Source organism: Solanum verrucosum, unplaced genomic scaffold (genome assembly GCF_900185275.1).
Source record: "Solanum verrucosum unplaced genomic scaffold, falcon-dt-bn FXZP01000196.1, whole genome shotgun sequence".
In the NCBI taxonomy this organism is placed as follows: domain Eukaryota; kingdom Viridiplantae; phylum Streptophyta; class Magnoliopsida; order Solanales; family Solanaceae; genus Solanum; species Solanum verrucosum.
In genome coordinates this window covers 2,083,661-2,103,718 of record NW_026020420.1, presented here as the reverse complement: position 1 = coordinate 2,103,718, position 20,058 = coordinate 2,083,661, and the positions used below count along the sequence as shown (strand labels likewise).

Below are 20,058 nucleotides of genomic sequence, written 5' to 3'. Positions count from 1 at the left end.
TCACTCTGATATTTATCTCGGAATTGTTGTCTCCTTTTGAAGATGGTACACAAATAAAAAAACTAATTTCAAAATAAGAAATCAGCCAAACGCGAAATAAAGTAATTTCACATTTTATCATAGGATTATTATCTTTTATTTCACAAATCAGACGATCCTTAAGTAAATAATAGACACATTTAAATTTGATAATCTTAAACTCATGAAAAAATGCTTAGTATATCAAATATTTTTATATTTTATGATCTTAAACCTTTCAAGTGAAATATTGAAATTGAAGAAATAATATCCCCTTCCAAACATACTAAAAATAAAATAAAACACATAATTGAGACAAATAATAATAATAAACTAACACCGATTAAGCATAGTACTAGTGACTTTTAAGAATTTGTTTAATTATTTCTTTGATTGCCAATTAATCGTGTAGAATAAGTTTTGGATGCTTGTCTGTTTCCTTTTTTTCTTTTTATTAATAATAAATAATTGTTTTGGAAGTTTGTCATGAAAAAACGACAAAATGTTTAAGAGATAAAATACTATTAAAATTAGGGGTAATAAATTGAAGGGTGGCATAGCTAATATAATAACAAATAAGTCAATATCAAATGATATACTATGCGTTATAATCATTGTGTATAGAGCACAATGGCTCGAAAAATGAATTAATTTATAGTATGTTCCATGCAAAAACAATAACATATATACTCAATGTAATCTAAATATTATATAAAAGATTTGAAATTTTTATTTAAATTTGATAATTCTTTATGTATATCGATGCTTATGATGAGATGAATATATATAATCCTTTTAGTGCAACTTTAATTAAAGCTATCGATTTCGAATTTTAAATATGAAAATTTTTTGTTAGGCAAAGATTCCCCTTAAATGCATTTTACACCATGTGAATCTGAACTAATCAGAATTCCTATATAAATATCGAATATCGAATTAAAAATTGAAAAACAAACAGCCAAACCCTACCTCTTCCAAATGCACAGAGAATAGGTATAGGCCAATATGCTATATATAGAAAAGTGCGCAAATTCCATGGACATTTGCAATCATTTTGTTTAAAATTATTGACCTATTATACTTAATTTAAAAAATAAAAGGGCTCTTTTATTGCATTATAATATCCGCACAAAATCTAGTATTAACAATAAAATATTTTATCAACATTTTGTTACTTGCACAAAATCCAACTTCCCCAATGTAATGATTTATTATTCTGATAAATAATATATGTATAAGTGATAATTTATGTATTATTTTATGAAGAAGAAAAATAGAATACAGTTAAAATGACTAAAATAATTACCTTCATGAATTAAACGCATACAATATTACTTTATGCATAACTTGTCTTCGAATCAAACGAAACCTTGGTAAATAAAAAATATATCATAGTAGTAACTTCCCTATAAATAAACTTGACATTATATTATTTATACACTAACATAAGCATATTGGCTTGAGAAAAAAAAACTCAAATATATATTCCTTCTTCCTTTGGGAATAATGTTTGATAATTTTCCTTTCAATGATCTACAAATATCACTTGCAACCCTTCTAGTTTTTTCTCTATCAATCATTCTATGGACAAGAAATTGGAAAAGTACAAAACTACCCCCAGAAATTCCGGGATCATGGCCAATCATAGGCCATCTTCGTGGTTTTGGCGATGGCGAAAACGTCCCTCTAGCCCGAACATTTGGAAAATTGTCTGATCAGTACGGTCCGATTTTCACTATCAAGTTAGGTATGTATCGTTATTGTGTTATTAATAATTGGGAAGCAGCGAAAGATTGCTTCACAATTAATGATAAAGAACTCGCTGCTAGACCAATTAGTCTAGCAGCTGAACATTATGGCTATAATTATGCGAGATTTCTTTCGCTAATTATGGTCCATATTATTGTCAAGTACGAAAACTCGTGCTACAAAATGTTCTTTCTAGCACTAGACTTGAAAAAGTCAAACATGTTAGAATTTCCGAGGTGGAAATTAGCATCAAAGAGTTGTATAATTTATGTGGTAAGGGTGATAATTCAAACACGATTAATATCAGTAAATGGTTCGAGAAATTAACTCTGAATATAATCGTGAAGATGATTGCTGGTAAGAGGTATATATCTTTAGAGAAAGACGAAGAGGCACAATGTTTTAGAAAGGCCTTTGCTAAGATTATGTATCTTGCTGGGGAATTTATTTTATACGATGCGATTCCATTCAAGATTTTCAAATATGTGGATTTTCAAGGGCATATTAAGACCATGAAGCAAATTTACAAGGACTTGGATGATATTCTTCAAAGTTGGGTTAATGAACATATGGAGAAAAAGAAAATTGAAGGTGATAATAATAATGAACAAGATTGTATAGATTCAATGCTTTCAGTGACAAAACTTGAGGATTTCAAAGCATATGGTTATACAAGAGATACAGTTATCAAGGCTACAGTATTGGTATGTTTCCTCCATTTACTTTTACATGTCTGCTTTATATATTTGCATGCCCTTTAAGAAATCACGATTAATATGAATATATTATACTAACATTTATGTATAGTTAACAAAAACTTATGAATTTTGTAATTTAAAATTTACGCGGCAGTGGAATCTTAGTAGCTCAATTAGTTGACTATATCTGAATTCCCACCTAAAGGTCACCTTATCGGTGAATGTCCAATTCCTCACATTGTAATTCTCTTCTCATTTTCCCTTCCCTATTCCCAATTTTTTTTAAAAAAATTAATAATATTACGCGGCTATAAAACTTCTCAATAACATTTAGGAGCCTTAAATTTAAAAAATTAAATTCTTTCTAAAACACATTAAAAGAGAAAATTATATATGTTCACATAAACTAGAAGTGAGGGAGTATTAACTTATTTGCTTTACTAAAGTTTAACTTCTATATGCGAAATGATGTAAAAATAAATAAATATTATCAAAGTCACTTAAAATATAATTATGAATAACCATTCAAATAAGTATAACTAGTAACTCAAAAAAAAAAAAAGGTTGCTACGCCATATACAACATATTAAAATATATTGATTACTATATTAGGGTTACTACTTACAATTATACATGCTATTTTAGATTATCTTGATACAGTGTATAATTACAGATACTATACCAATATCAAACAAAAGTTAAATATAATTTTTTAATACATATTTGCTATAGTAAATGTTTGAATCCTTAATTATTAAGTTCTCAAATATTACTATTGCCTTTTTAAATTTAGATGTGTAACCATTTTTACTACTACAAATATTCATGTAGAGTATGATATTAGATGGTTCAGACACAACTGCTGTCCACCTAACATGGCTCATGTCTCTATTATTGAACAATCCTCACGTCATGAGTCATGCCCAAGAAGAAATAGACAACAAAGTTGGTAAAGATAGATGGGTAGAAGAATCCGACATCAAAGATCTTGTCTATCTCCAAGCTATTGTTAAAGAAGCGTTACGCTTATATCCACCGGCACCTTTGTTAGTTCCACACGAAGCTGTGGAAGATTGTACCGTGGCGGGGTACAACATCCCAAAGGGTACTCGTTTGTTCCCGAACGCATGGAAAATACAACGAGACCCTCGAGTTTATTCAGAACCTGATAAATTCATGCCAGAGAGATTCTTAAATGAACATTCGAATGTGGATGCTCGTGGTCAACATTTTGAGTTCATCCCGTTTGGTTCTGGAAGACGATCTTGTCCCGGAATTAATTTCGCGACGCAAGTGGCGCACCTTACGATTGGTCGATTAATTCAAGGATTTAACTTTGGTCCACCATCAAAGTTGCCTGTGGATATGACTGAAGGTCAAGGGATTACTATGCCTAAAGTAAAACCTGTGGAAGTTTTAATCACCCCACGTTTGAGTTCTATGCTTTATGAACTTTAATGTAAAAATAAAATCGATTTTCGGAGATTGATTTTTTACGATCCTTTTTTTTAGGTCGATTTTCACTGTTTTTTTTTTAGTAGTGGCATAAAATTCCAGCTGAATCTTTTGGCAAATGCAACTAGAAATCTAAGAGCCACTTTTTTCGAACTTTAGTACTAATGTTTTAAGTAATTATTGTAATATATAGTGTGTTTTTTTAAACATTTTATGTGATTTAATTATCTTTTAATTTTCCTATTTTTCTATCCAAGGTTGGTTTTATAGGTCTTTATAAAATTATTTTTAATATATATAATATGGAAGAACTGACACTTAAAAGGGCATAACCAATAGAAGGCTCTCACTCTGTCCCAACATTGTTCTCCAGCGATGTTTTCCGTGCAAAAGGAGCTGAAAACCAAGGAAAAGAGCCACCGTTCTCTTTCTTTCTTCTTCCAATCAGGACAAGCTAAGTGGGTTGGTTCGTTTCGTCCTCTTTTCTACATAATTCTTTGTTTTCGTTCGTAATCATGTTGGGTGAAAGATAGTTGTAAAGGAGCTGAAAGCCATTGAACGGTAAGGAGAAGAGCACATTTTATTTTTTATTTTTGTTTTTTCTTTACAGAATTTAGTATATTTAATTAAAATTCAAAAATCAGACAAAAAATTCAGTATTGCCATGTTGTCTCAATCATGTCAAATAATTTGTACTATGAATTGTTATTTTCTGCCCATAACTATCGTTAATTCTTTTCACTAGCTATCAATTATTAGTACTACATATATATATATATATATATATCAAGATGGGAAAAATACCAAACAAATTTAGGTTATGTTCCTTATTGACAAACACTAAATTACACAAGTTGTGACCATTCCACAATTGTTTCATCATCTCTCCACAAAAAAAAAGGGCCAATATATACTCGATTTGTCATATAGTGGTGGAGCCATATTTGTCCAAAGAATTGCTATGAGTAAATATTTTTATTGTATATGAAAATGATATATATATAGTGATGACCTTGCTCGGCGCTATTTTTGGACCTAACAAAGAAAATGAATGAATCGTGTATGAATCCAAATAAGACTAAGAGGGTGTTTGGATCGTTTTTTTAAACAACTTGTAAGCTAGATGCGACAAATTGATTATACCCAACTTTTAGCTTATTTTAGTATTTTTTTGTACTAAAAGTAAATGCTTAAAAATACTTTTTATCTTTTTCAAACACTATCAAAAATAATAATTAAAAAAAAAAAACTTAAAATAAGTCAATTCAAATATTATCTACAAGTATTAAATGTTAGATTTTTGGTATGAATGAACTTTGATCCCACAATCTTCGTGCTAGGTAGTGAATTGTTTCGAGTACTATCTATTATCTATTAGAAACGAGACAAAATACCAACAAGTCCTAATTAGTTCATTTGCACTTCTGTCCCATTTTATGTTGGTATTTAATTTTTACGATTCAAGATAAATAACTTTTTTACATGATATAAATTTATACTTTTACTTTATTTGAACGATAAACCGTGCAATTAAATGGTCCAAATTCCAACTAATAAAAGTTGCGCAATGGGCCTAGCTCATACAAATGGACTCAACAAAAGGCCCTTAACATAAAAACTCATATTCACTTTTCATTTTTGGCCCAATTCTTCATCTATAGTTCCATAACACCAAGTCACCAAGTTTCTTATGTACAAAAAATAGCACAAATCCAAATTGTAAATTGAAACATCAAATCATATTAAATACTTTGTTATAGTATTTTAAAAAATTTAAAATCAAAATTATCGATTCAAAATCTTTTGAAACATACCGAAGCGACTAATGAACATCCCTACAATTTTCTACTTGAGCAAAATGAAATTACACAATTAATAGTAGAATTAGTGCATAGTTTGTTATCTAAAATAAGATCGACCAAAATAATTGAGTAACTAACATCAAAAATAATTATTTACTTATAAAGAATAATTCACAAATTCTTTTTAATTTTTGAAATAAGAAGTTATTTGATATTTATATTATGGTTTTGATAAGTAAAATTGAATAATAAATGTAAGAAGTTTTAAACAAAAATCTAAAAACAAAATTTTAGATATGACATTTCAAAAGAAAATGTATATAAAGAATGATAAAAAAAAAACCAATGTTTGATGACAAATTTAAATTATTATTTAAATATGTATTGATTCGGTATTTTTGAGTTTGGTGCAAGTTTTAAGATATAATTTATGTTATTTTTAAGTGTCAAGTATATTTTTGTGTTTAATTCTTTAGAATTTGATGATATATATATTTTTTGATTTATTACTATTGTCGTCGTCATCATCATCATCATCATCATTATTATTTCCGTCAAATCTAACCTAATGAATTTTGGTAAGTATTCGATGATGACTGAAAATGTTAATTTTGACAAAGTTAAAGCATCTAAACTGTTAAATGTAATACTTAAATGACTATTTTGAACTTGTACTTAAACGTAATGGACCATTTTTGTTATTTTTCTCCATAACCCTTCAATGGCTTCTTCGAGCTCCTTTCACCTCTGTTGATAGCTCGAGCTTTAAATTATTTTCTGTGTGGAATTTGGTATCGCCAATTTAGGGATTTTGTCTGTTAATTACTGAACTTCAATTCTTCCTCTCTAGTTTTTAGTTTCTCCATGGACTTGGAATCGACTTATGAGATTGACCGTGTGGCCGGATTCATCTCGGCGAGAGCTTTCCGGCGAGTTGCTCTTCAGGTAAACATTTTTGTTTCTTCAAATTTTTAGTTTTTGTTTGTTAGAAATAAAATTGAATTTGTCTCCATAAACCCTACAAATACTGAAAAAAAACAAAAAAAAATATATTCTTATTGCTCGATTATATAAATAGTCAATCAATGATATGTTTCCTTCCACAGTAGAGTTACCTACCTGTTGCTGGTGGGAGGTGGAAGGTATTCTATGGAATTGGTCGAGCTTCGTGCAAGCTGGCCTGGACACTATAGTTATCTAAAAAAAAAACTTCCATAATTGCAGGAGAAAAGTTTGGAAAAACCACATTTTTCCTTTACTTAAAATGTAGTAGCGGCTCAGTGAGAGAATTTAGGATGGTATGCTGGTCATGCATGTCTGTAATCAAAGTATGTAGCCTTAAATAGGAGTTGGGACAAAAACTCTTTAATAAAAATGAGGATACTGTCTGCATAATTAACTACTCAGTGATATGAAAAAAGAATAATGGGGTGAAATCATCTCTTCTAATAGCTTGTTTGCTTCAAGAAGGTGGTGAGTTATTTAGACCTGCTTCTACAGTGTGAGAGCTTCTCCATATCATGGCTAGTTTAATCATGATTTCTTTGAGGGAGATATTTGACACACAGCTCAAATTTCCTTGTTTATATCAACTTGTTCGTTGGTTCAAAGTTCTTTTCATATATAATGTCTTCAGAAAGAACGAAATATCTGAGGAATGTAGAAAACAAGAGTTTTTTTCTCTCTTTCTGGTTCTTTTTCTTTTCCGTATCATTTGAGATGTAGTAGAGTTGCTTGTTAAAGGTGCTAGTTATGGAAGATCACTGGCGTTTGAATGGTACATGATAAGTTTTGTTTAAACTGTTAGTTCCCAGATGAATTATTGAAAGATTCCACGAGGATAGTTGCTGCTCTACATGAAAAGCTTCGCTCATTCAACCAGTCACATGCTGGAAGCAATGGAGATGCAAAGGATGTTAAGTTGTATGTAATGGCGGATACTATGTATGGGAATTGTTGTGTCGATGAAGTTGGAGCATCTCATGCCAATGCGGACTGCGTTATCCATTATGGTCGTACTTGCTTCAGTCCGTGAGTATTGCATGTTTATGATTTTCATCACACCTTGCAACTTACTTTTAGGATTCTTTCGGAACAGTTGACAAAGTTAATGTTTGGATCTGACTATTTCTGCTTCAGGACATCAACTCTTCCCGCATTTCTAGTCCTTGGGAAAGCTTCACTAGGTGTGCCACTCTGTGCTCAAAAACTATGCGAGTATACTAAAAAAGGTGGCAAACCTATTTTGGTATGATTAACTGCTACTTCCTATTCCGTTGTTTGCTTCTGCATAAGTTTATCATTGGGAAGTTGCAATAAGCTTATCTTGTCTAGTGCAATATTAGCATGAATTTTTTTGTCTTTTGTTGCTTTGATAAATATTGGTTACCTTGCAACCTGGGGATAGGCCATTAGCGGCCGGACAAGTCAGAGGATAAAGAAACAGTTCTAGGCATTGCGGAAAACTATTCCCTGTTGCATGCTGTGGACTGTTGGACAATTTGGAAGGAGAGGAACTCGAGATATTTCGAGAAAACGGCTTTTGGAATGCACTGCATAAAATTTAGATGTTTACAATCTTTTGAATTTTGGTGCAATATGAAAATGGAAATCACCTTGATAATCTTTTGGGCTCTTTAGACAACCGTACAATAAAAGGAGACGGATGCAACTACAATGTACTTGTACAGATATGAGTACTCACTTTGTATTGTTTTTGTGAATAAAATACTTACCTTTATTTTAAAAAACCTTGAATTAACCCTTGAAAACTAACCTGAAAAGTTCCTAATTCTTGGAATTCTGATTATATTTATTATATAAGTAATATTTAAGAATACTCTGTACCATACCCTTAAATGATTTTCTTGTCAATAGCATAATCATTAAGAATGTTCTATACAATATCCTTAATAATTTTCTTGCTTTTTCATAGGATGTGGCAATGACACTAATTGTATAAATGTTTAGGTCTATTCTTAAAGCTAGAATTCACCGTGTTGCTCTACGTGTGTTTTGCTTCCATATGCGATTCAGTCAAACAACAATAAAAGCTGTCAGAATTTTAAAATTCTGTATCAGACTTGTTAAGGACACCAAAAAATTAGTAGTCTAAATTATACATTAATTTTTTTTAATTTTTTTTTTCCTTATAACTGCAGGTTCAATATGGACTTGAATATGCACATGCAATCACAGAAATCAAAGCATCAGTGGGTGCTCAAGCATGCTTCGAGCTGGAAGTCCATTATGCTGATATTATGTCTCCAATTATAACTCCACCCGAGACTTTTAGCTCGATGAATGAGCAGCCAGAACTAAGTGATGGTCAATGTGCAAATATCCGCTCTACTCAGGAGAGCAATGCAGCATATTGTATTGGAGGGTTGACATGGTCGTTACCAGTGGGACGCAGGATGGAGGACTATTTGATTTTCTATGTTGGTTCAGATGACCCAGCCTTTGCAAATATACTAATGACATACAATGCTTGTGAAATAGGTGTGGGTTTTACTTTCTTGTATGTAACGTTGTCAGGGTTTGCCATTTAGTTGTTTGGCTGTAAAGGCTGTCTCTCAGATACATTAGAATTGCCTTTGTTTCTCCTTGTTGAAATTCTTCTAACTTAGTGTTCTGAGACTGCAAAAATCCTCCATCTAGTACTATCTATTTTCATATCTCTTTCAACATCCTGACCTCAACAAGATAAGATTATCATTCTTTTTTCCTTTACTGGTTTAAAAGGAGGTGTTTTTAACTTTTTGTCTGTCTCTCTTTTATTTTCTTTTGATCTTCTAAATCCAAATGGTTCTACTAGTCAATAATAATAAGTTTGAGGATGAAAAAATTATTAACCTTTTTATGTTGCTGAAGTTCCTCTCTTTCAAACCTTCAAAAAAAAAAGGAAGAATTGAATTATTGTCTCTTTTATTAGAAGATTCATTTTTTCAGAAGAATTTATCTGTAGACAATTCTATCTGGTGCTGATAAAATTTGATGCTAGTTCTGTCTTTTTGATGTTACTGATTGTTGTCTTCTATGTTCTCTGAGTTATTCCAGTCAGATATGATGCTACTGAAGATCTTTTGGTGAATGACTTTTCTCAGCAGAAAAGGATTCTTAAGCGTAGGTATTATTAGCAACTTTTTTGTAACATTCCCTTTATTTCAACAGACAGATTTTGTTAGCTCTCTGATTATTGATGCACATGCTTTTAACACTGTTTCATGGTTTCTGTACTAATGATGTCTCTGCAGATACTTCCTTATTGAGAAAGCAAAGGATGCTAGCATCATAGGGATCTTGGTTGGGACACTTGGCGTAGGTACTTTCTAGTATGCATACTTGGACTTTGTAGGTTCAGATTTGGTGCAATTTGAAAGTTGCGATTTGTAAGTTTTACTCCTTTGCAGTTGGTAGACTAAAGCTTTTATTATTCTATTGTTGGTGCAGCTGGTTACCTCCACATGATTCATCAGATGAAAGACTTGATTACACGAGCTGGGAAGAAAGCCTATACTTTTGTTATGGGGAGACCAAACCCTGCAAAGCTTGCCAACTTCCCTGAGGTAAATCACCAAAGTTGCATGATGTCAGAGGTATTTTTGTCATTTGTGAGTTTGCTGAAGCTCTTCTGTATATTTGCAGTGCGATATCTTCATTTATGTTTCTTGTGCACAAACTGCTCTATTGGATAGTAAAGAGTTCTTAGCTCCAGTTATTACTCCTTTTGAAGCAATGATTGCTTTCGGCAGGTAGTATTTCGAACTCCTTTTTATGTTTGGCCCACTCACGTTTCTTTTAGTGATTTAGTGTTCTGTTAGTCCAACGTATAAAAAAGATTAAAGTTATCTTGTTAGCTTTCATTCACGTGTTCTGGAAGCTCATTGCATTATGTGTGGTGGAGTATCTGGGTTGGTAGCTTTTTCTTGATGTTGGACAAAAGTAGGAGTTGAGTTAGGGAGTGGCAGTTCATGCTGAAACTTACTAGGGGCATATCCTTCTAAGATATGAAGGTTTTTATATAATCTCTTTAGTATAAGCTGACAAGAAAGGGTTGCTCTTAGTGGTGATAGTTCTTGACTTCTAACTTAATGCTGGGAGTTTGAGTAAGCCGGAGGGGGAGGGGAATGTAAAAAAAGAACTTCAGCCTATACTAATATAACATTTTCACCTTTAATATATATTCATTAGGATCCTTTGAATTGTTACGACTTTCAAATCTTAATTCTATCATATAATGATTTCCAAAAGCCATTCAAGCGATACTCAAGTCCTCAAATTGGTGTAATTTGAAATCCATCTCTTGAGGTTTCATGACTATCACTTGAACTTCTAATTTTGCTCACTATAAGATAGCTATTGTGAATATTATGGAAGACAGTCAATGCAGAAAAATGAGAAAAGGATTGAAGTTTTTCTTCTTTACAAGTGCGTGCCAGCCTCTATCGTTGGTTACATTGGAAAAAAGTCGTCTGGTTAAATAATTTCCTTCAATAAATTAGAAAAACCGATGAAATATATCATAGTCACACTTATTCAGACAAGCTGGAAATTAACAAAGCAGCAACCTTTCTAAATCATTTAATCAATTTTTTCCAGAGGAAGCGAATGGACTGGGGCTTATGTGACAGAATTCCGGGATTTGATTACTTCTTCCCCCATGGAAGCGAAAAACCAGTCAGAAGCGCGGTTTTCATTCATTCAGGGTGGATATGTCGAAGATGTTGAACAGCAAGGTGCATTCTTCTACTTGCATTTATTTTTTTGGTTCAAGATGAATACATCTACCATAAAACTGTACATGCATAGCTTCTGTTCAGATATTAAAACTGTCGAGTATCACTTCTTGACTGAGTTACACAGTCGATTTTGTATTTACTTTTGGTAAGTGATTTAATTATGACTATTATGATGGATAAGTAATTACTACATAAGGTCTTGGGTTCGAGTCCCCTTGGGTATGGAGCGCTTTACCACCCAATGTGGGATTTCTTGGAGTTAGTCGGGTTCCAATGTGGGTACCAGACACTGGGTGGGGAACCAAAAAAAAGAAATTCTGTTTTTGGTCCTTTTTTTTTTTTAAGTTGATGAATTAGGTTTGTTTTAAGATATAGTTTTCATGATATTTTTGGGTCTTGGAATGCTCTTTTCGTCTTTTCACCAGTGTAAATGGAGTCTCTTCATCCTGCAAATTCAATTCTTGCTTATTTCATAACTGTCTATCTTTTATGTTTGATTTCTATTAATCTTGTGGTGTGCCCGTGATTACTTCTGCCTGTATGGTGCATTTTTCTAAAAAAAGAAATTATAACTTGAAGGCATTCTTCTTGTTAAAGTTTTAAATGTCTTCTCTTCTTCAGAGGTTGAAGAAGTTGAAGATGGAGTTTCTGCTTTAGTGAACATCACAGAGAAGGCTTTGCGTGTTCGTGACAAGGACTCGCAAACTCTAATGCCCGGAACAGCTAAATCTGGTGCAGAGTACTTCGCGACTAGGTCATATCACGGCCTTGACATTCATCCTGAAAATAATTTTTCCGAGCCCTTTTTGATTGGTAAAAGTGGGAGGGCATCAGGATACAAGAATGAAACTGCACAACAAAGTCAGTGATTGGAACCACTATACATTTAAGATGAATTTGTGGAAGATGCAGCAGACATACAAAGGCACTCTAAAAGATTTGTAAGAGATTGTAATGTCAGCAGCTATTTATGATTTTTGGTCCCAAATGGCTATTTTGTTTCTTCAGTCATTATGTGTATATATAATTTTGATGATCTTACAACCTATAAATTTCTTTTTGACAATTTTAGGATAGTTTCTTCCACATTCTTTTTTGTTGGTAGTCATGTTTAATAGATGAACAGCTCCATCTTGTATTTTGTTAATTTGGTGAGTGAGTTTTTTCATTCACTCAATTTGTCATGAACCTTCTCAATTTAAAACTACTTTTTTCAATCATTAAGATTTATTGAAACGGGTAATCTCAGTAGCTGAGATGGTTGACTATCTGAATTTTTACACTGTTGGTAAGAGTTCGATTTTCCCTCCTCGTAATGCCGGTTAAGGATAAGAATTTTATTCGAACAATGAATTTGTGATAGACATATATATATATATATATATATCTTTTATACATACCTTCTTATCATTGAATTATATAGTTAACTAGTACTCGTTTTCACCTCAATTTTTATGACATAAACATGAAAATTGGAGTATAGTTTTTTTTTGTAATTATTGAGTAGGACATTTTTTGTTTTACCATTTACAATACCAAATGATTAAATTAAAAAAAAATCAGACAAAAAGAAAAACATTACATGTCATTTTGTCAACGGGACACTTAAATAGGCTAAAAGTTGTAGAAAAGGACACAAATGGTCCCTTATCTTAGATAGTAGGTTCAATATAGCCCCTTAAGTATCACTTGAGTAGTTTTGATCCTTTAAGTTTGACAAAAGTGAGCACTTTTAGTTTTCGTTAGATATTCACCAAACTTTAATTATAAAATTCAATCAGAGCTGTGAAAATAAAAAATATTCAATAGAAACTCACATTTGAAAGTACATATTTCGTACTTTATACCATTTTTAGTCTATTTCAAGAGTATACAACAACTTTTGGGATAGTTTTCGTTTATTGTTTGTCTGTTTAGTGTGTTTGGTGTAGTTTTTTTAAGTTCCTTAGACAAATATTTGGTTGAAAAATTCTCCAATTCCGATTAAATTTGTCAATCAGAATCCATTAAATATTTGAACGATATTAAAAGTGCTCACTCTGCAAACTTAAAGGACCAAAATTGATTAGTTGAAACTTAAGGAACTACATTGACCTACTACCAAAGATAAGGGACCATATTTGTCAATTTCTCTCTAGAACTTGATTGATCTGCCTTTGTTCATTTGTTCGTTACCCCCAACCCACTATACCCACAAAATTCAATTCACCATCTTCTCTCTAAGATTAGAAAAAAAATTCTCCAAATTCCGCTTCAGATCTGTATCTGTGGAGGATTCTATATCAACCATGTACGGATTCGAAGCGCTTACCTTCAACATTCACAGTGGCTATTTGGAAGCCATCGTTAGAGGTCACCGATCTGGTCTTCTCACCGCTGCAGATTACAACAATCTATGCCAGTGCGAAACTCTAGATGACATCAAGATGCATCTATCCGCTACTGAATACGGTCCTTATCTCCAAAATGGTAAGTTTCGTTACCTGTGATCGGAAATCGTGATAGATTAGAGGCATTTTTGTTGTATTTATTGGTATTGATTGGATTGTTTGAAGTTGACTCAGATTTGTAAGTGGAGAGGTAGTGAGGAGGTAGTTTGTTTCTGTATATTCGGTATTAGCTTGAGATCAGTTATGATCATAAATCAATTGAAGCCTCATTATAGATTAGGCACTTTTTTGGTTGTAATTGTATCGATTGGATTGTTTTGAGGTTTGACTTGGATTTGTAAGTGAAAAGGTAGTGAGGTAGTTTGTTTATGTAGGTTCGGCATTAGCTCGAGATCAGTTTATATTAGGCATTTTGTTGTATTTTGTATTGATTGGATTATTTTGAAGTTTGACTCAGATTTGTAAGTAAAAAGGTAGTGAGGCAGTTTCAACATTTCGGGCCTGAGTTGTTGACCATCACCTGACCTCACACAGGAGGACAGTGATGTTTATGTAGGTTCAGGATTAGCTTGGGATCAGTTTAACTCTTTTATGTAGTATTCATTGTGTACTATAGCTAAGATGATCCTCCCCGCTACTGTGTACAATCCATATTTTCAAAATTGCAAGTTTCTCATCCTTATTTCGTGATTTCGTATCTTATGATCATAAATCAATTGAAACCTCGTGATAGATTAGGCAATTTTGTTGTATTTTGTATTGATTGGATTATGTTGAAGTTAACTCGGATTTGTAAGTACAAGTTACTGAGGTAGGTTGTTTTTGTAGGTTCAGGATTAGCTTGAGATAAGTTTAACTCTTATGTAATAGTCCTTATTTCATAATTTTGTTGCCTATGATTATAAATCAATTGAAGCCTCGTGATAGATTAGGCATTTTCTTGTATTTGAATCAAATTGATTATTTGAAGTTGACTCAGATTTGTAAGTAAATGGTAGTGAGGTAGTTTGTTCTTGCACTTCGAATATCATATTCTTTTGTTGTAGTAGTGTTTCTTTTTTCAGCATGCTTTGACTTGCTCTCTAATGTATTTTGCCATGACTTGTTCACTCCTGTTAAATGTTTATTAGACCCTTTTTTTTCCTTGAGCCGGGGGTCTATCGGAAGCAACCTCTATACCTCCAAGGTAGGGGTAAGGTCTAAGTACACTCTACCAGTCTACCCTCCCCGGACCCCACTTGTGGGGATTACACTGGTATGTTGTTGTTGTAATGGTAGCCAATATCCCAATATCATTCCTCAAGGTGGTTCTGTTTTCAGAATGTCTGGATTTCAGAATTTGCTGGATAGTAGGAGGAACTCTGAGCAGCATATACTAAAATGCTGCTTAAACGTCGATGTTTTTGCAATTCTTGAAAATACTCCTTTCTTCTGCAATTCTTAATACAGGCCACTGTCAGATTCTTCCTTATCCTAGTTTTTTTTTCCTTATTATACTTTTGCTGGCCTATTGCAGAGCCTTCCCCTTTACACACTACTACGATTGTGGAGAAATGTACTGTCAAACTTGTAGATGAGTTCAACCACATGCTCTGCCAAGCCACAGAGCCCTTGTCAACCTTTCTGGAATACATCAGGTAAATATTATTTGTGTTGCTGGGGAAATTTTGTTTCTTTACTCTATACCCACTTTTTAGTTTTGCCATGCATGATGCATGTAGAATTATCTTAGAGAAATACGAGTACAACTTTGTTCTTTCAATGAACGATGTTGGAATTTTTCCTCTTGTCATTAAAGAGCACATCTTTGTATAAATGAACTGAGAACTCATTTTACTACTACGTTAACATATGTTGTAATATGTCGCATTAGGACTTATGGCCGCATAGCAGTTTGCAACACACCCTTAATGTACTAAGAAAAAGATGAAACAATTCCTGTGTAAATACTACTTCATCAAAAAAAAAATCCTATGTACTTTGCAGCAGTTTTCTGCTCTTTAGAAACAATACTTTTACCATTTTAAAATAAGAAAAGGATGAAACAATACCAAGTTGGTGCTGCTCTTTAGGGAAGATGAAATATACTTAAAAGTAATTTAGTCATAAACATGAAGTGCGTGTTACCCATCCTTATGATTAGTTACTGCTCTGAAGAGCTTAAAATATCAATACAATCATGTATACCATTTACATCATTTTGATTACACAAATAAATAAGTCCTAACACATCTATATTTGCAGCTTCCACAAGATACGAAAAGGAGTTGCGTCTTAAAGTTTCTTAACATTTACACCACTAGGTAGCCCCTCTAGATAGTTGAACAGTCTCGCGGTTCTTAGCATCACCCAAGATGGCCCCATACAACAAAGGGAACATAATACTTAGTGTCCTCGCTGAGTTTAAACGTTCTTTAGATATTTGCTCATTGGAAGAGAGGAACTTGAGAGTCATGCATGTAAATGTATGCATAACTTCATTTTATTCTACACTTATCCCGAAAAAAATCATTCTGTTCTAGATTCGGAAGTTTCACCTCTACGAAACCTTATATCTGAATAACAATGTGTTCATACTCTAAAAGCTAGATGCCTAGTCAATCTGTTTAGTTGGAACATTTTTTCTCCTTTTAATAGCGTTGACAGCTTTTTGTTAGATCTTTGATTGATACTCATACTAGCTTAGTACTCATATAAGGAAACTAACTCTCTTTCTTTGTACACTGTTTCCTTTCGCATCACCCTGGTGTTCTTTAATGAAATCCTTTACTTCATAAAAAAAAACCAACAACAATGTATTATATAGTCCCTCTGTTCCAATTTATGTGTTATACTTTCCTTTTTAGTCTATTCCAAAAGAATGATACCTTTCTTTATTTAGAAATAGAATAATTTCTTTACGTTTTCCATTTTACCTTTAATGAGATGATTATAACTATGACTTGTTTTAGACCAGAAGTTTCAAAAGTCTTTTCTTTCTTTCTTAAACATTGTGCCAGTCAAAGTGAATCACATAAATTGGGACATAGGGAGTAATACATTAAAGTCTTTATCAAATGTAATATTCAAAGCTTTCTCTTTTGGCAACATGTACTAGCAGTAGTGTAAAAACGAAGAAGAAAAAAGAACATTTCATGTATTCCTTTTGTTTTTATAAAAAATAACAAAAAGTACATGTGTGTTGCTGTGCACAAGATAATCCTCAGCTTTAGATCCTGAAGTTAATGAGCCATGCTGTGTTTTAAACTAAATTAAACTTTCCAGGCCTATCATCTTCTCTGACTGTTCCCCAATAATTTTAAACAAGCAAAGAAGAGGATGTTTCACCACCTGAATGAGTGTATGCATGGCTAAATGTAGGGTGGTCATATTATCCTTATTATTCTGATGCTAAGCATTTAGTATTGTACGAAAATTTGCATAATAATACTGGTCAGTATAGAGCCTTAAATGGCATTATGTGCATCTAGCTTAGCGTATTACACTATTACCCACTTCTGCTACATAATCAAATCTGAGTTTTGGTATTTAATCATATGGTTCAGGTATGGCCACATGATTGATAATGTTGTCCTAATTGTCACTGGAACTTTGCATGAGAGAGATGTCCAAGAACTGTTGGAGAAATGCCATCCTTTGGGCATGTTTGACAGGTATTATTCCAAATGCTTGCATTGGATTATTAGAGCTAAATGAAAGCATGTATTGACTATTCTAATTTATTCTGTAGCATTGCTTCTCTGGCAGTTGCCCAGAATATGAGGGAACTATACAGGCTGGTGCTTGTTGACACACCCTTGGCTCCATACTTTTCTGAGTGCATTACTTCAGAGGTATCAAATGCTTCATCCTTTACTTTAAAACTTTGATAGGTAATCAGTAATTACATGTTTCGTTTCCCCCAAAAATGTTGCCTTATTCCTGTATTTTCTTGAGCATCGACCTTCTCTATGTTTGCTGTCCCTCTGAAGAAATTAATAAGTAAATGATTGTAGGCTCTTGCACTTCATAAGTAGTTAACCAGGATCCTCTTCCCCACTTTTTACCAGAGCCTAGTATTCTGTCGAGATTTCTTGCAGTTTTGAGGATGATACTCATCTTATTTTCGTATACTCCAAGTAGGTCTGGTTGTTGATATGGGAATATCTTAATCCATGCATCAGTTGCTTATCAGTCTGTTTTCTTCCATTTATCAATATTTTTGTTTTCTTTATGGACTTACTTTTGAGCAGGACTTGGATGACATGAACATTGAGATTATGAGAAACACACTGTACAAGGCATACCTTGAAGATTTCTACAGATTTTGCCAGGTACTGTTTGTTGTAAAATTTTCTATCATATTTTTCCTGCTCTACATTTTAATGAATTTTAGCACTCATTTCACTTGTCTAATATGATTATTTGCAGAAATTAGGCGGTGCAACTGCAGAAATCATGTCTGATTTGCTTTCTTTTGAGGCCGACAGAAGAGCTGTTAATATTACTATAAACAGGCATGTCACTGTTTTGGGATTTCCCATGATCCTGCTGGATAAAGTTTATTATGTACCTTGTAATAATGCTTCTATTATTAACTACAAATATTTTCATTTGCAGCATTGGCACTGAGCTAACGCGTGATGACCGCAGGAAGTTGTACTCTAATTTTGGATTACTGTAAGTTCATGTAGCTCATTCATTCATGTTCTTCATATGCTACATTACCTCTCTTTCTGACACTATCTATGCTAAATAGTTACCCGTACGGTCATGAGGAACTTGCCATATGTGAAGATATAGATCAGGTATTGTACGACCAACTCTTGTTTATTCTTCTTGTTGCAGCTTTTATGCACCTGGAAGATTCTTTCCCTAGTTAAATAAATAGTTAGCTAGATAAGGAGATTCTTATTGTGGTTGGGTACCCTTTAAAAAAAGTGGTGAAGCATCATAGAGTGCCTGATGGGTTTAATGCTATTTGAAGGGAGAGGATGGATGAGAGGAAGATAAGACAAAATGAAAACAGATTTTTGTTTGTAGATTAAAGGATACAAGAAAATTAATACTTTTGTTGTGACAACTAAAAGTTATAATGAATTAATGACAAATTAAAATTAAAATTCTTTTGTTTTCTATCCTCCTTACATGGACTGTTGTCTTCTAATTGTCCTTTTCTTCTTGCTGTAGGTCCGTGGTGTCATGGAAAAGTACCCCCCTTATCAATCCATATTTTCTAAGTTGTCATATGGGGAGAGCCAGATGCTCGACAAGGCTTTCTATGAAGAGGAAGTGAAACGCCTTTGCTTATCTTTTGAACAACAGGTTTGTTCATTTGACCAATCTTTATTGTTAATCCTCTTATTTGTACAGAAGAACTTCAAAATTTTCCCACCCAAAAACCTCATAAAAAGAGTCCCCCAGAGATGTGCAGCAGAAAAACCTTTCAATTCGTCTGCTTCCTTATTGATACTCTTTTCTTTTCATTGCAGTTCCACTACGGTGTATTTTTCTCATATATAAGGCTGAGAGAGCAGGAGATAAGGAACCTGATGTGGATTTCTGAATGTGTCTCTCAGAACCAAAAAACCAGAGTCCATGACAGCGTTGTTTTCATATTTTAGTAATTTAGCCATATTTGAGATCATGTGCTCTCCATGCTTGTCTGTAAATTTGATTTTCACACGACCATTTGTTGATAACTATTGAGTTTTTGGTTAAGAAGGCCAGACCCTAGCCCCGTAGGAGGGGGGTTACAGTAATTGTGAGGCCATTCTCTGTGGAACTACTCATATCACCTATGTCTTTCCTAAGTCATAGGATGATGGTTGCAGTTATGCACGGATATTACCCAGTTCGTTTGCAACTTTTCCTAATAAGTCAATGTATGTTGGTATAATTGTTATCTGGAACGATACTTGGATTGATTTGTATCAATGTATCGCTATTTATTGAGTTCTCTGCTATCATAAAACCTGAATGCCTTATTTCATTGTTTGGTAGCTACAAATCACCTTCTTGAACTTGTCAAGTAGAACCATTAGACTTCATATTGGTGTTGATATGTCCTTTCGAGATGATCTTTTTCTTTGTTTAGTGCAACCCAAGACTACTGACACTACACGACCCTTTCCAAATCTCACTTGTGAGATTATACTAGGTATGCTGTTGTAACTCTAGACTATCCCTTCGATTCGTCCTTTTCCCACTTTCTTAGTATGAATCT

The 20,058-nt window shown here is 33.1% G+C and overlaps 3 protein-coding genes and 1 pseudogene across 4 annotated transcripts in view; 3 read left to right on the top strand and 1 right to left on the bottom strand.

Moving 5' to 3' along the window:
* The window catches only part of LOC125807086 (rhomboid-like protein 15), a 103,583-nt gene extending 90,959 nt beyond the window's left edge, over positions 1–12,624 (bottom strand). Inside the window, exon 1 of the mRNA XM_049486851.1 lies at positions 12,621–12,624. The gene's annotated coding sequence lies outside the window, so the exon portion shown is untranslated. The remainder of the gene's footprint in view (positions 1–12,620) is intronic.
* On the top strand, positions 1,493–4,163 carry LOC125807069 (xanthotoxin 5-hydroxylase CYP82C4-like; annotated as a pseudogene). The gene is made up of 2 exons (XR_007441636.1): positions 1,493–2,471; positions 3,297–4,163. The product of XR_007441636.1 is annotated as a xanthotoxin 5-hydroxylase CYP82C4-like (transcript).
* On the top strand, positions 6,439–12,339 carry LOC125807073 (uncharacterized). The gene is made up of 10 exons (XM_049486832.1): positions 6,439–6,667; positions 7,530–7,753; positions 7,862–7,970; positions 8,884–9,223; positions 9,782–9,851; positions 9,979–10,046; positions 10,175–10,290; positions 10,370–10,476; positions 11,324–11,460; positions 12,085–12,339. The coding sequence occupies exons 1-10, from the start codon at positions 6,587–6,589 to the stop codon at positions 12,330–12,332; spliced, it is 1,500 nt and encodes a 499-aa protein (XP_049342789.1). The 5' UTR covers positions 6,439–6,586; the 3' UTR covers positions 12,333–12,339.
* A 961-nt stretch (positions 12,625–13,585) lies between the features above and the next one.
* Positions 13,586–19,787, top strand: LOC125841030 (V-type proton ATPase subunit d2). Its single transcript, XM_049520023.1, has 10 exons — positions 13,586–13,932; positions 15,370–15,490; positions 17,399–17,506; positions 17,584–17,686; positions 18,086–18,166; positions 18,264–18,349; positions 18,453–18,512; positions 18,592–18,640; positions 19,023–19,157; positions 19,325–19,787. Exons 1-10 carry the CDS (start codon positions 13,752–13,754, stop codon positions 19,454–19,456), a joined length of 1,056 nt encoding a protein of 351 aa, XP_049375980.1. The 5' UTR covers positions 13,586–13,751; the 3' UTR covers positions 19,457–19,787.
* Positions 19,788–20,058: the final 271 nt, after the last annotated feature.

Excerpts from the sequence above, each read along its gene's own strand:
- LOC125807073 (XM_049486832.1), top strand. The coding sequence starts at position 6,587 with ATGGACTTGGAATCGACTTATGAGATTGACCGTGTGGCCGGATTCATC. Across the intron at positions 7,971-8,883 it reads AAGGTGGCAAACCTATTTTG|GTTCAATATGGACTTGAATA; the intron begins GTATGATTAACT and ends TTATAACTGCAG. Across the intron at positions 10,477-11,323 it reads GCAATGATTGCTTTCGGCAG|AGGAAGCGAATGGACTGGGG; the intron begins GTAGTATTTCGA and ends AATTTTTTCCAG.
- LOC125841030 (XM_049520023.1), top strand. The coding sequence starts at position 13,752 with ATGTACGGATTCGAAGCGCTTACCTTCAACATTCACAGTGGCTATTTG. Across the intron at positions 18,513-18,591 it reads TACTCTAATTTTGGATTACT|TTACCCGTACGGTCATGAGG; the intron begins GTAAGTTCATGT and ends TATGCTAAATAG. Across the intron at positions 18,641-19,022 it reads TATGTGAAGATATAGATCAG|GTCCGTGGTGTCATGGAAAA; the intron begins GTATTGTACGAC and ends TTCTTGCTGTAG.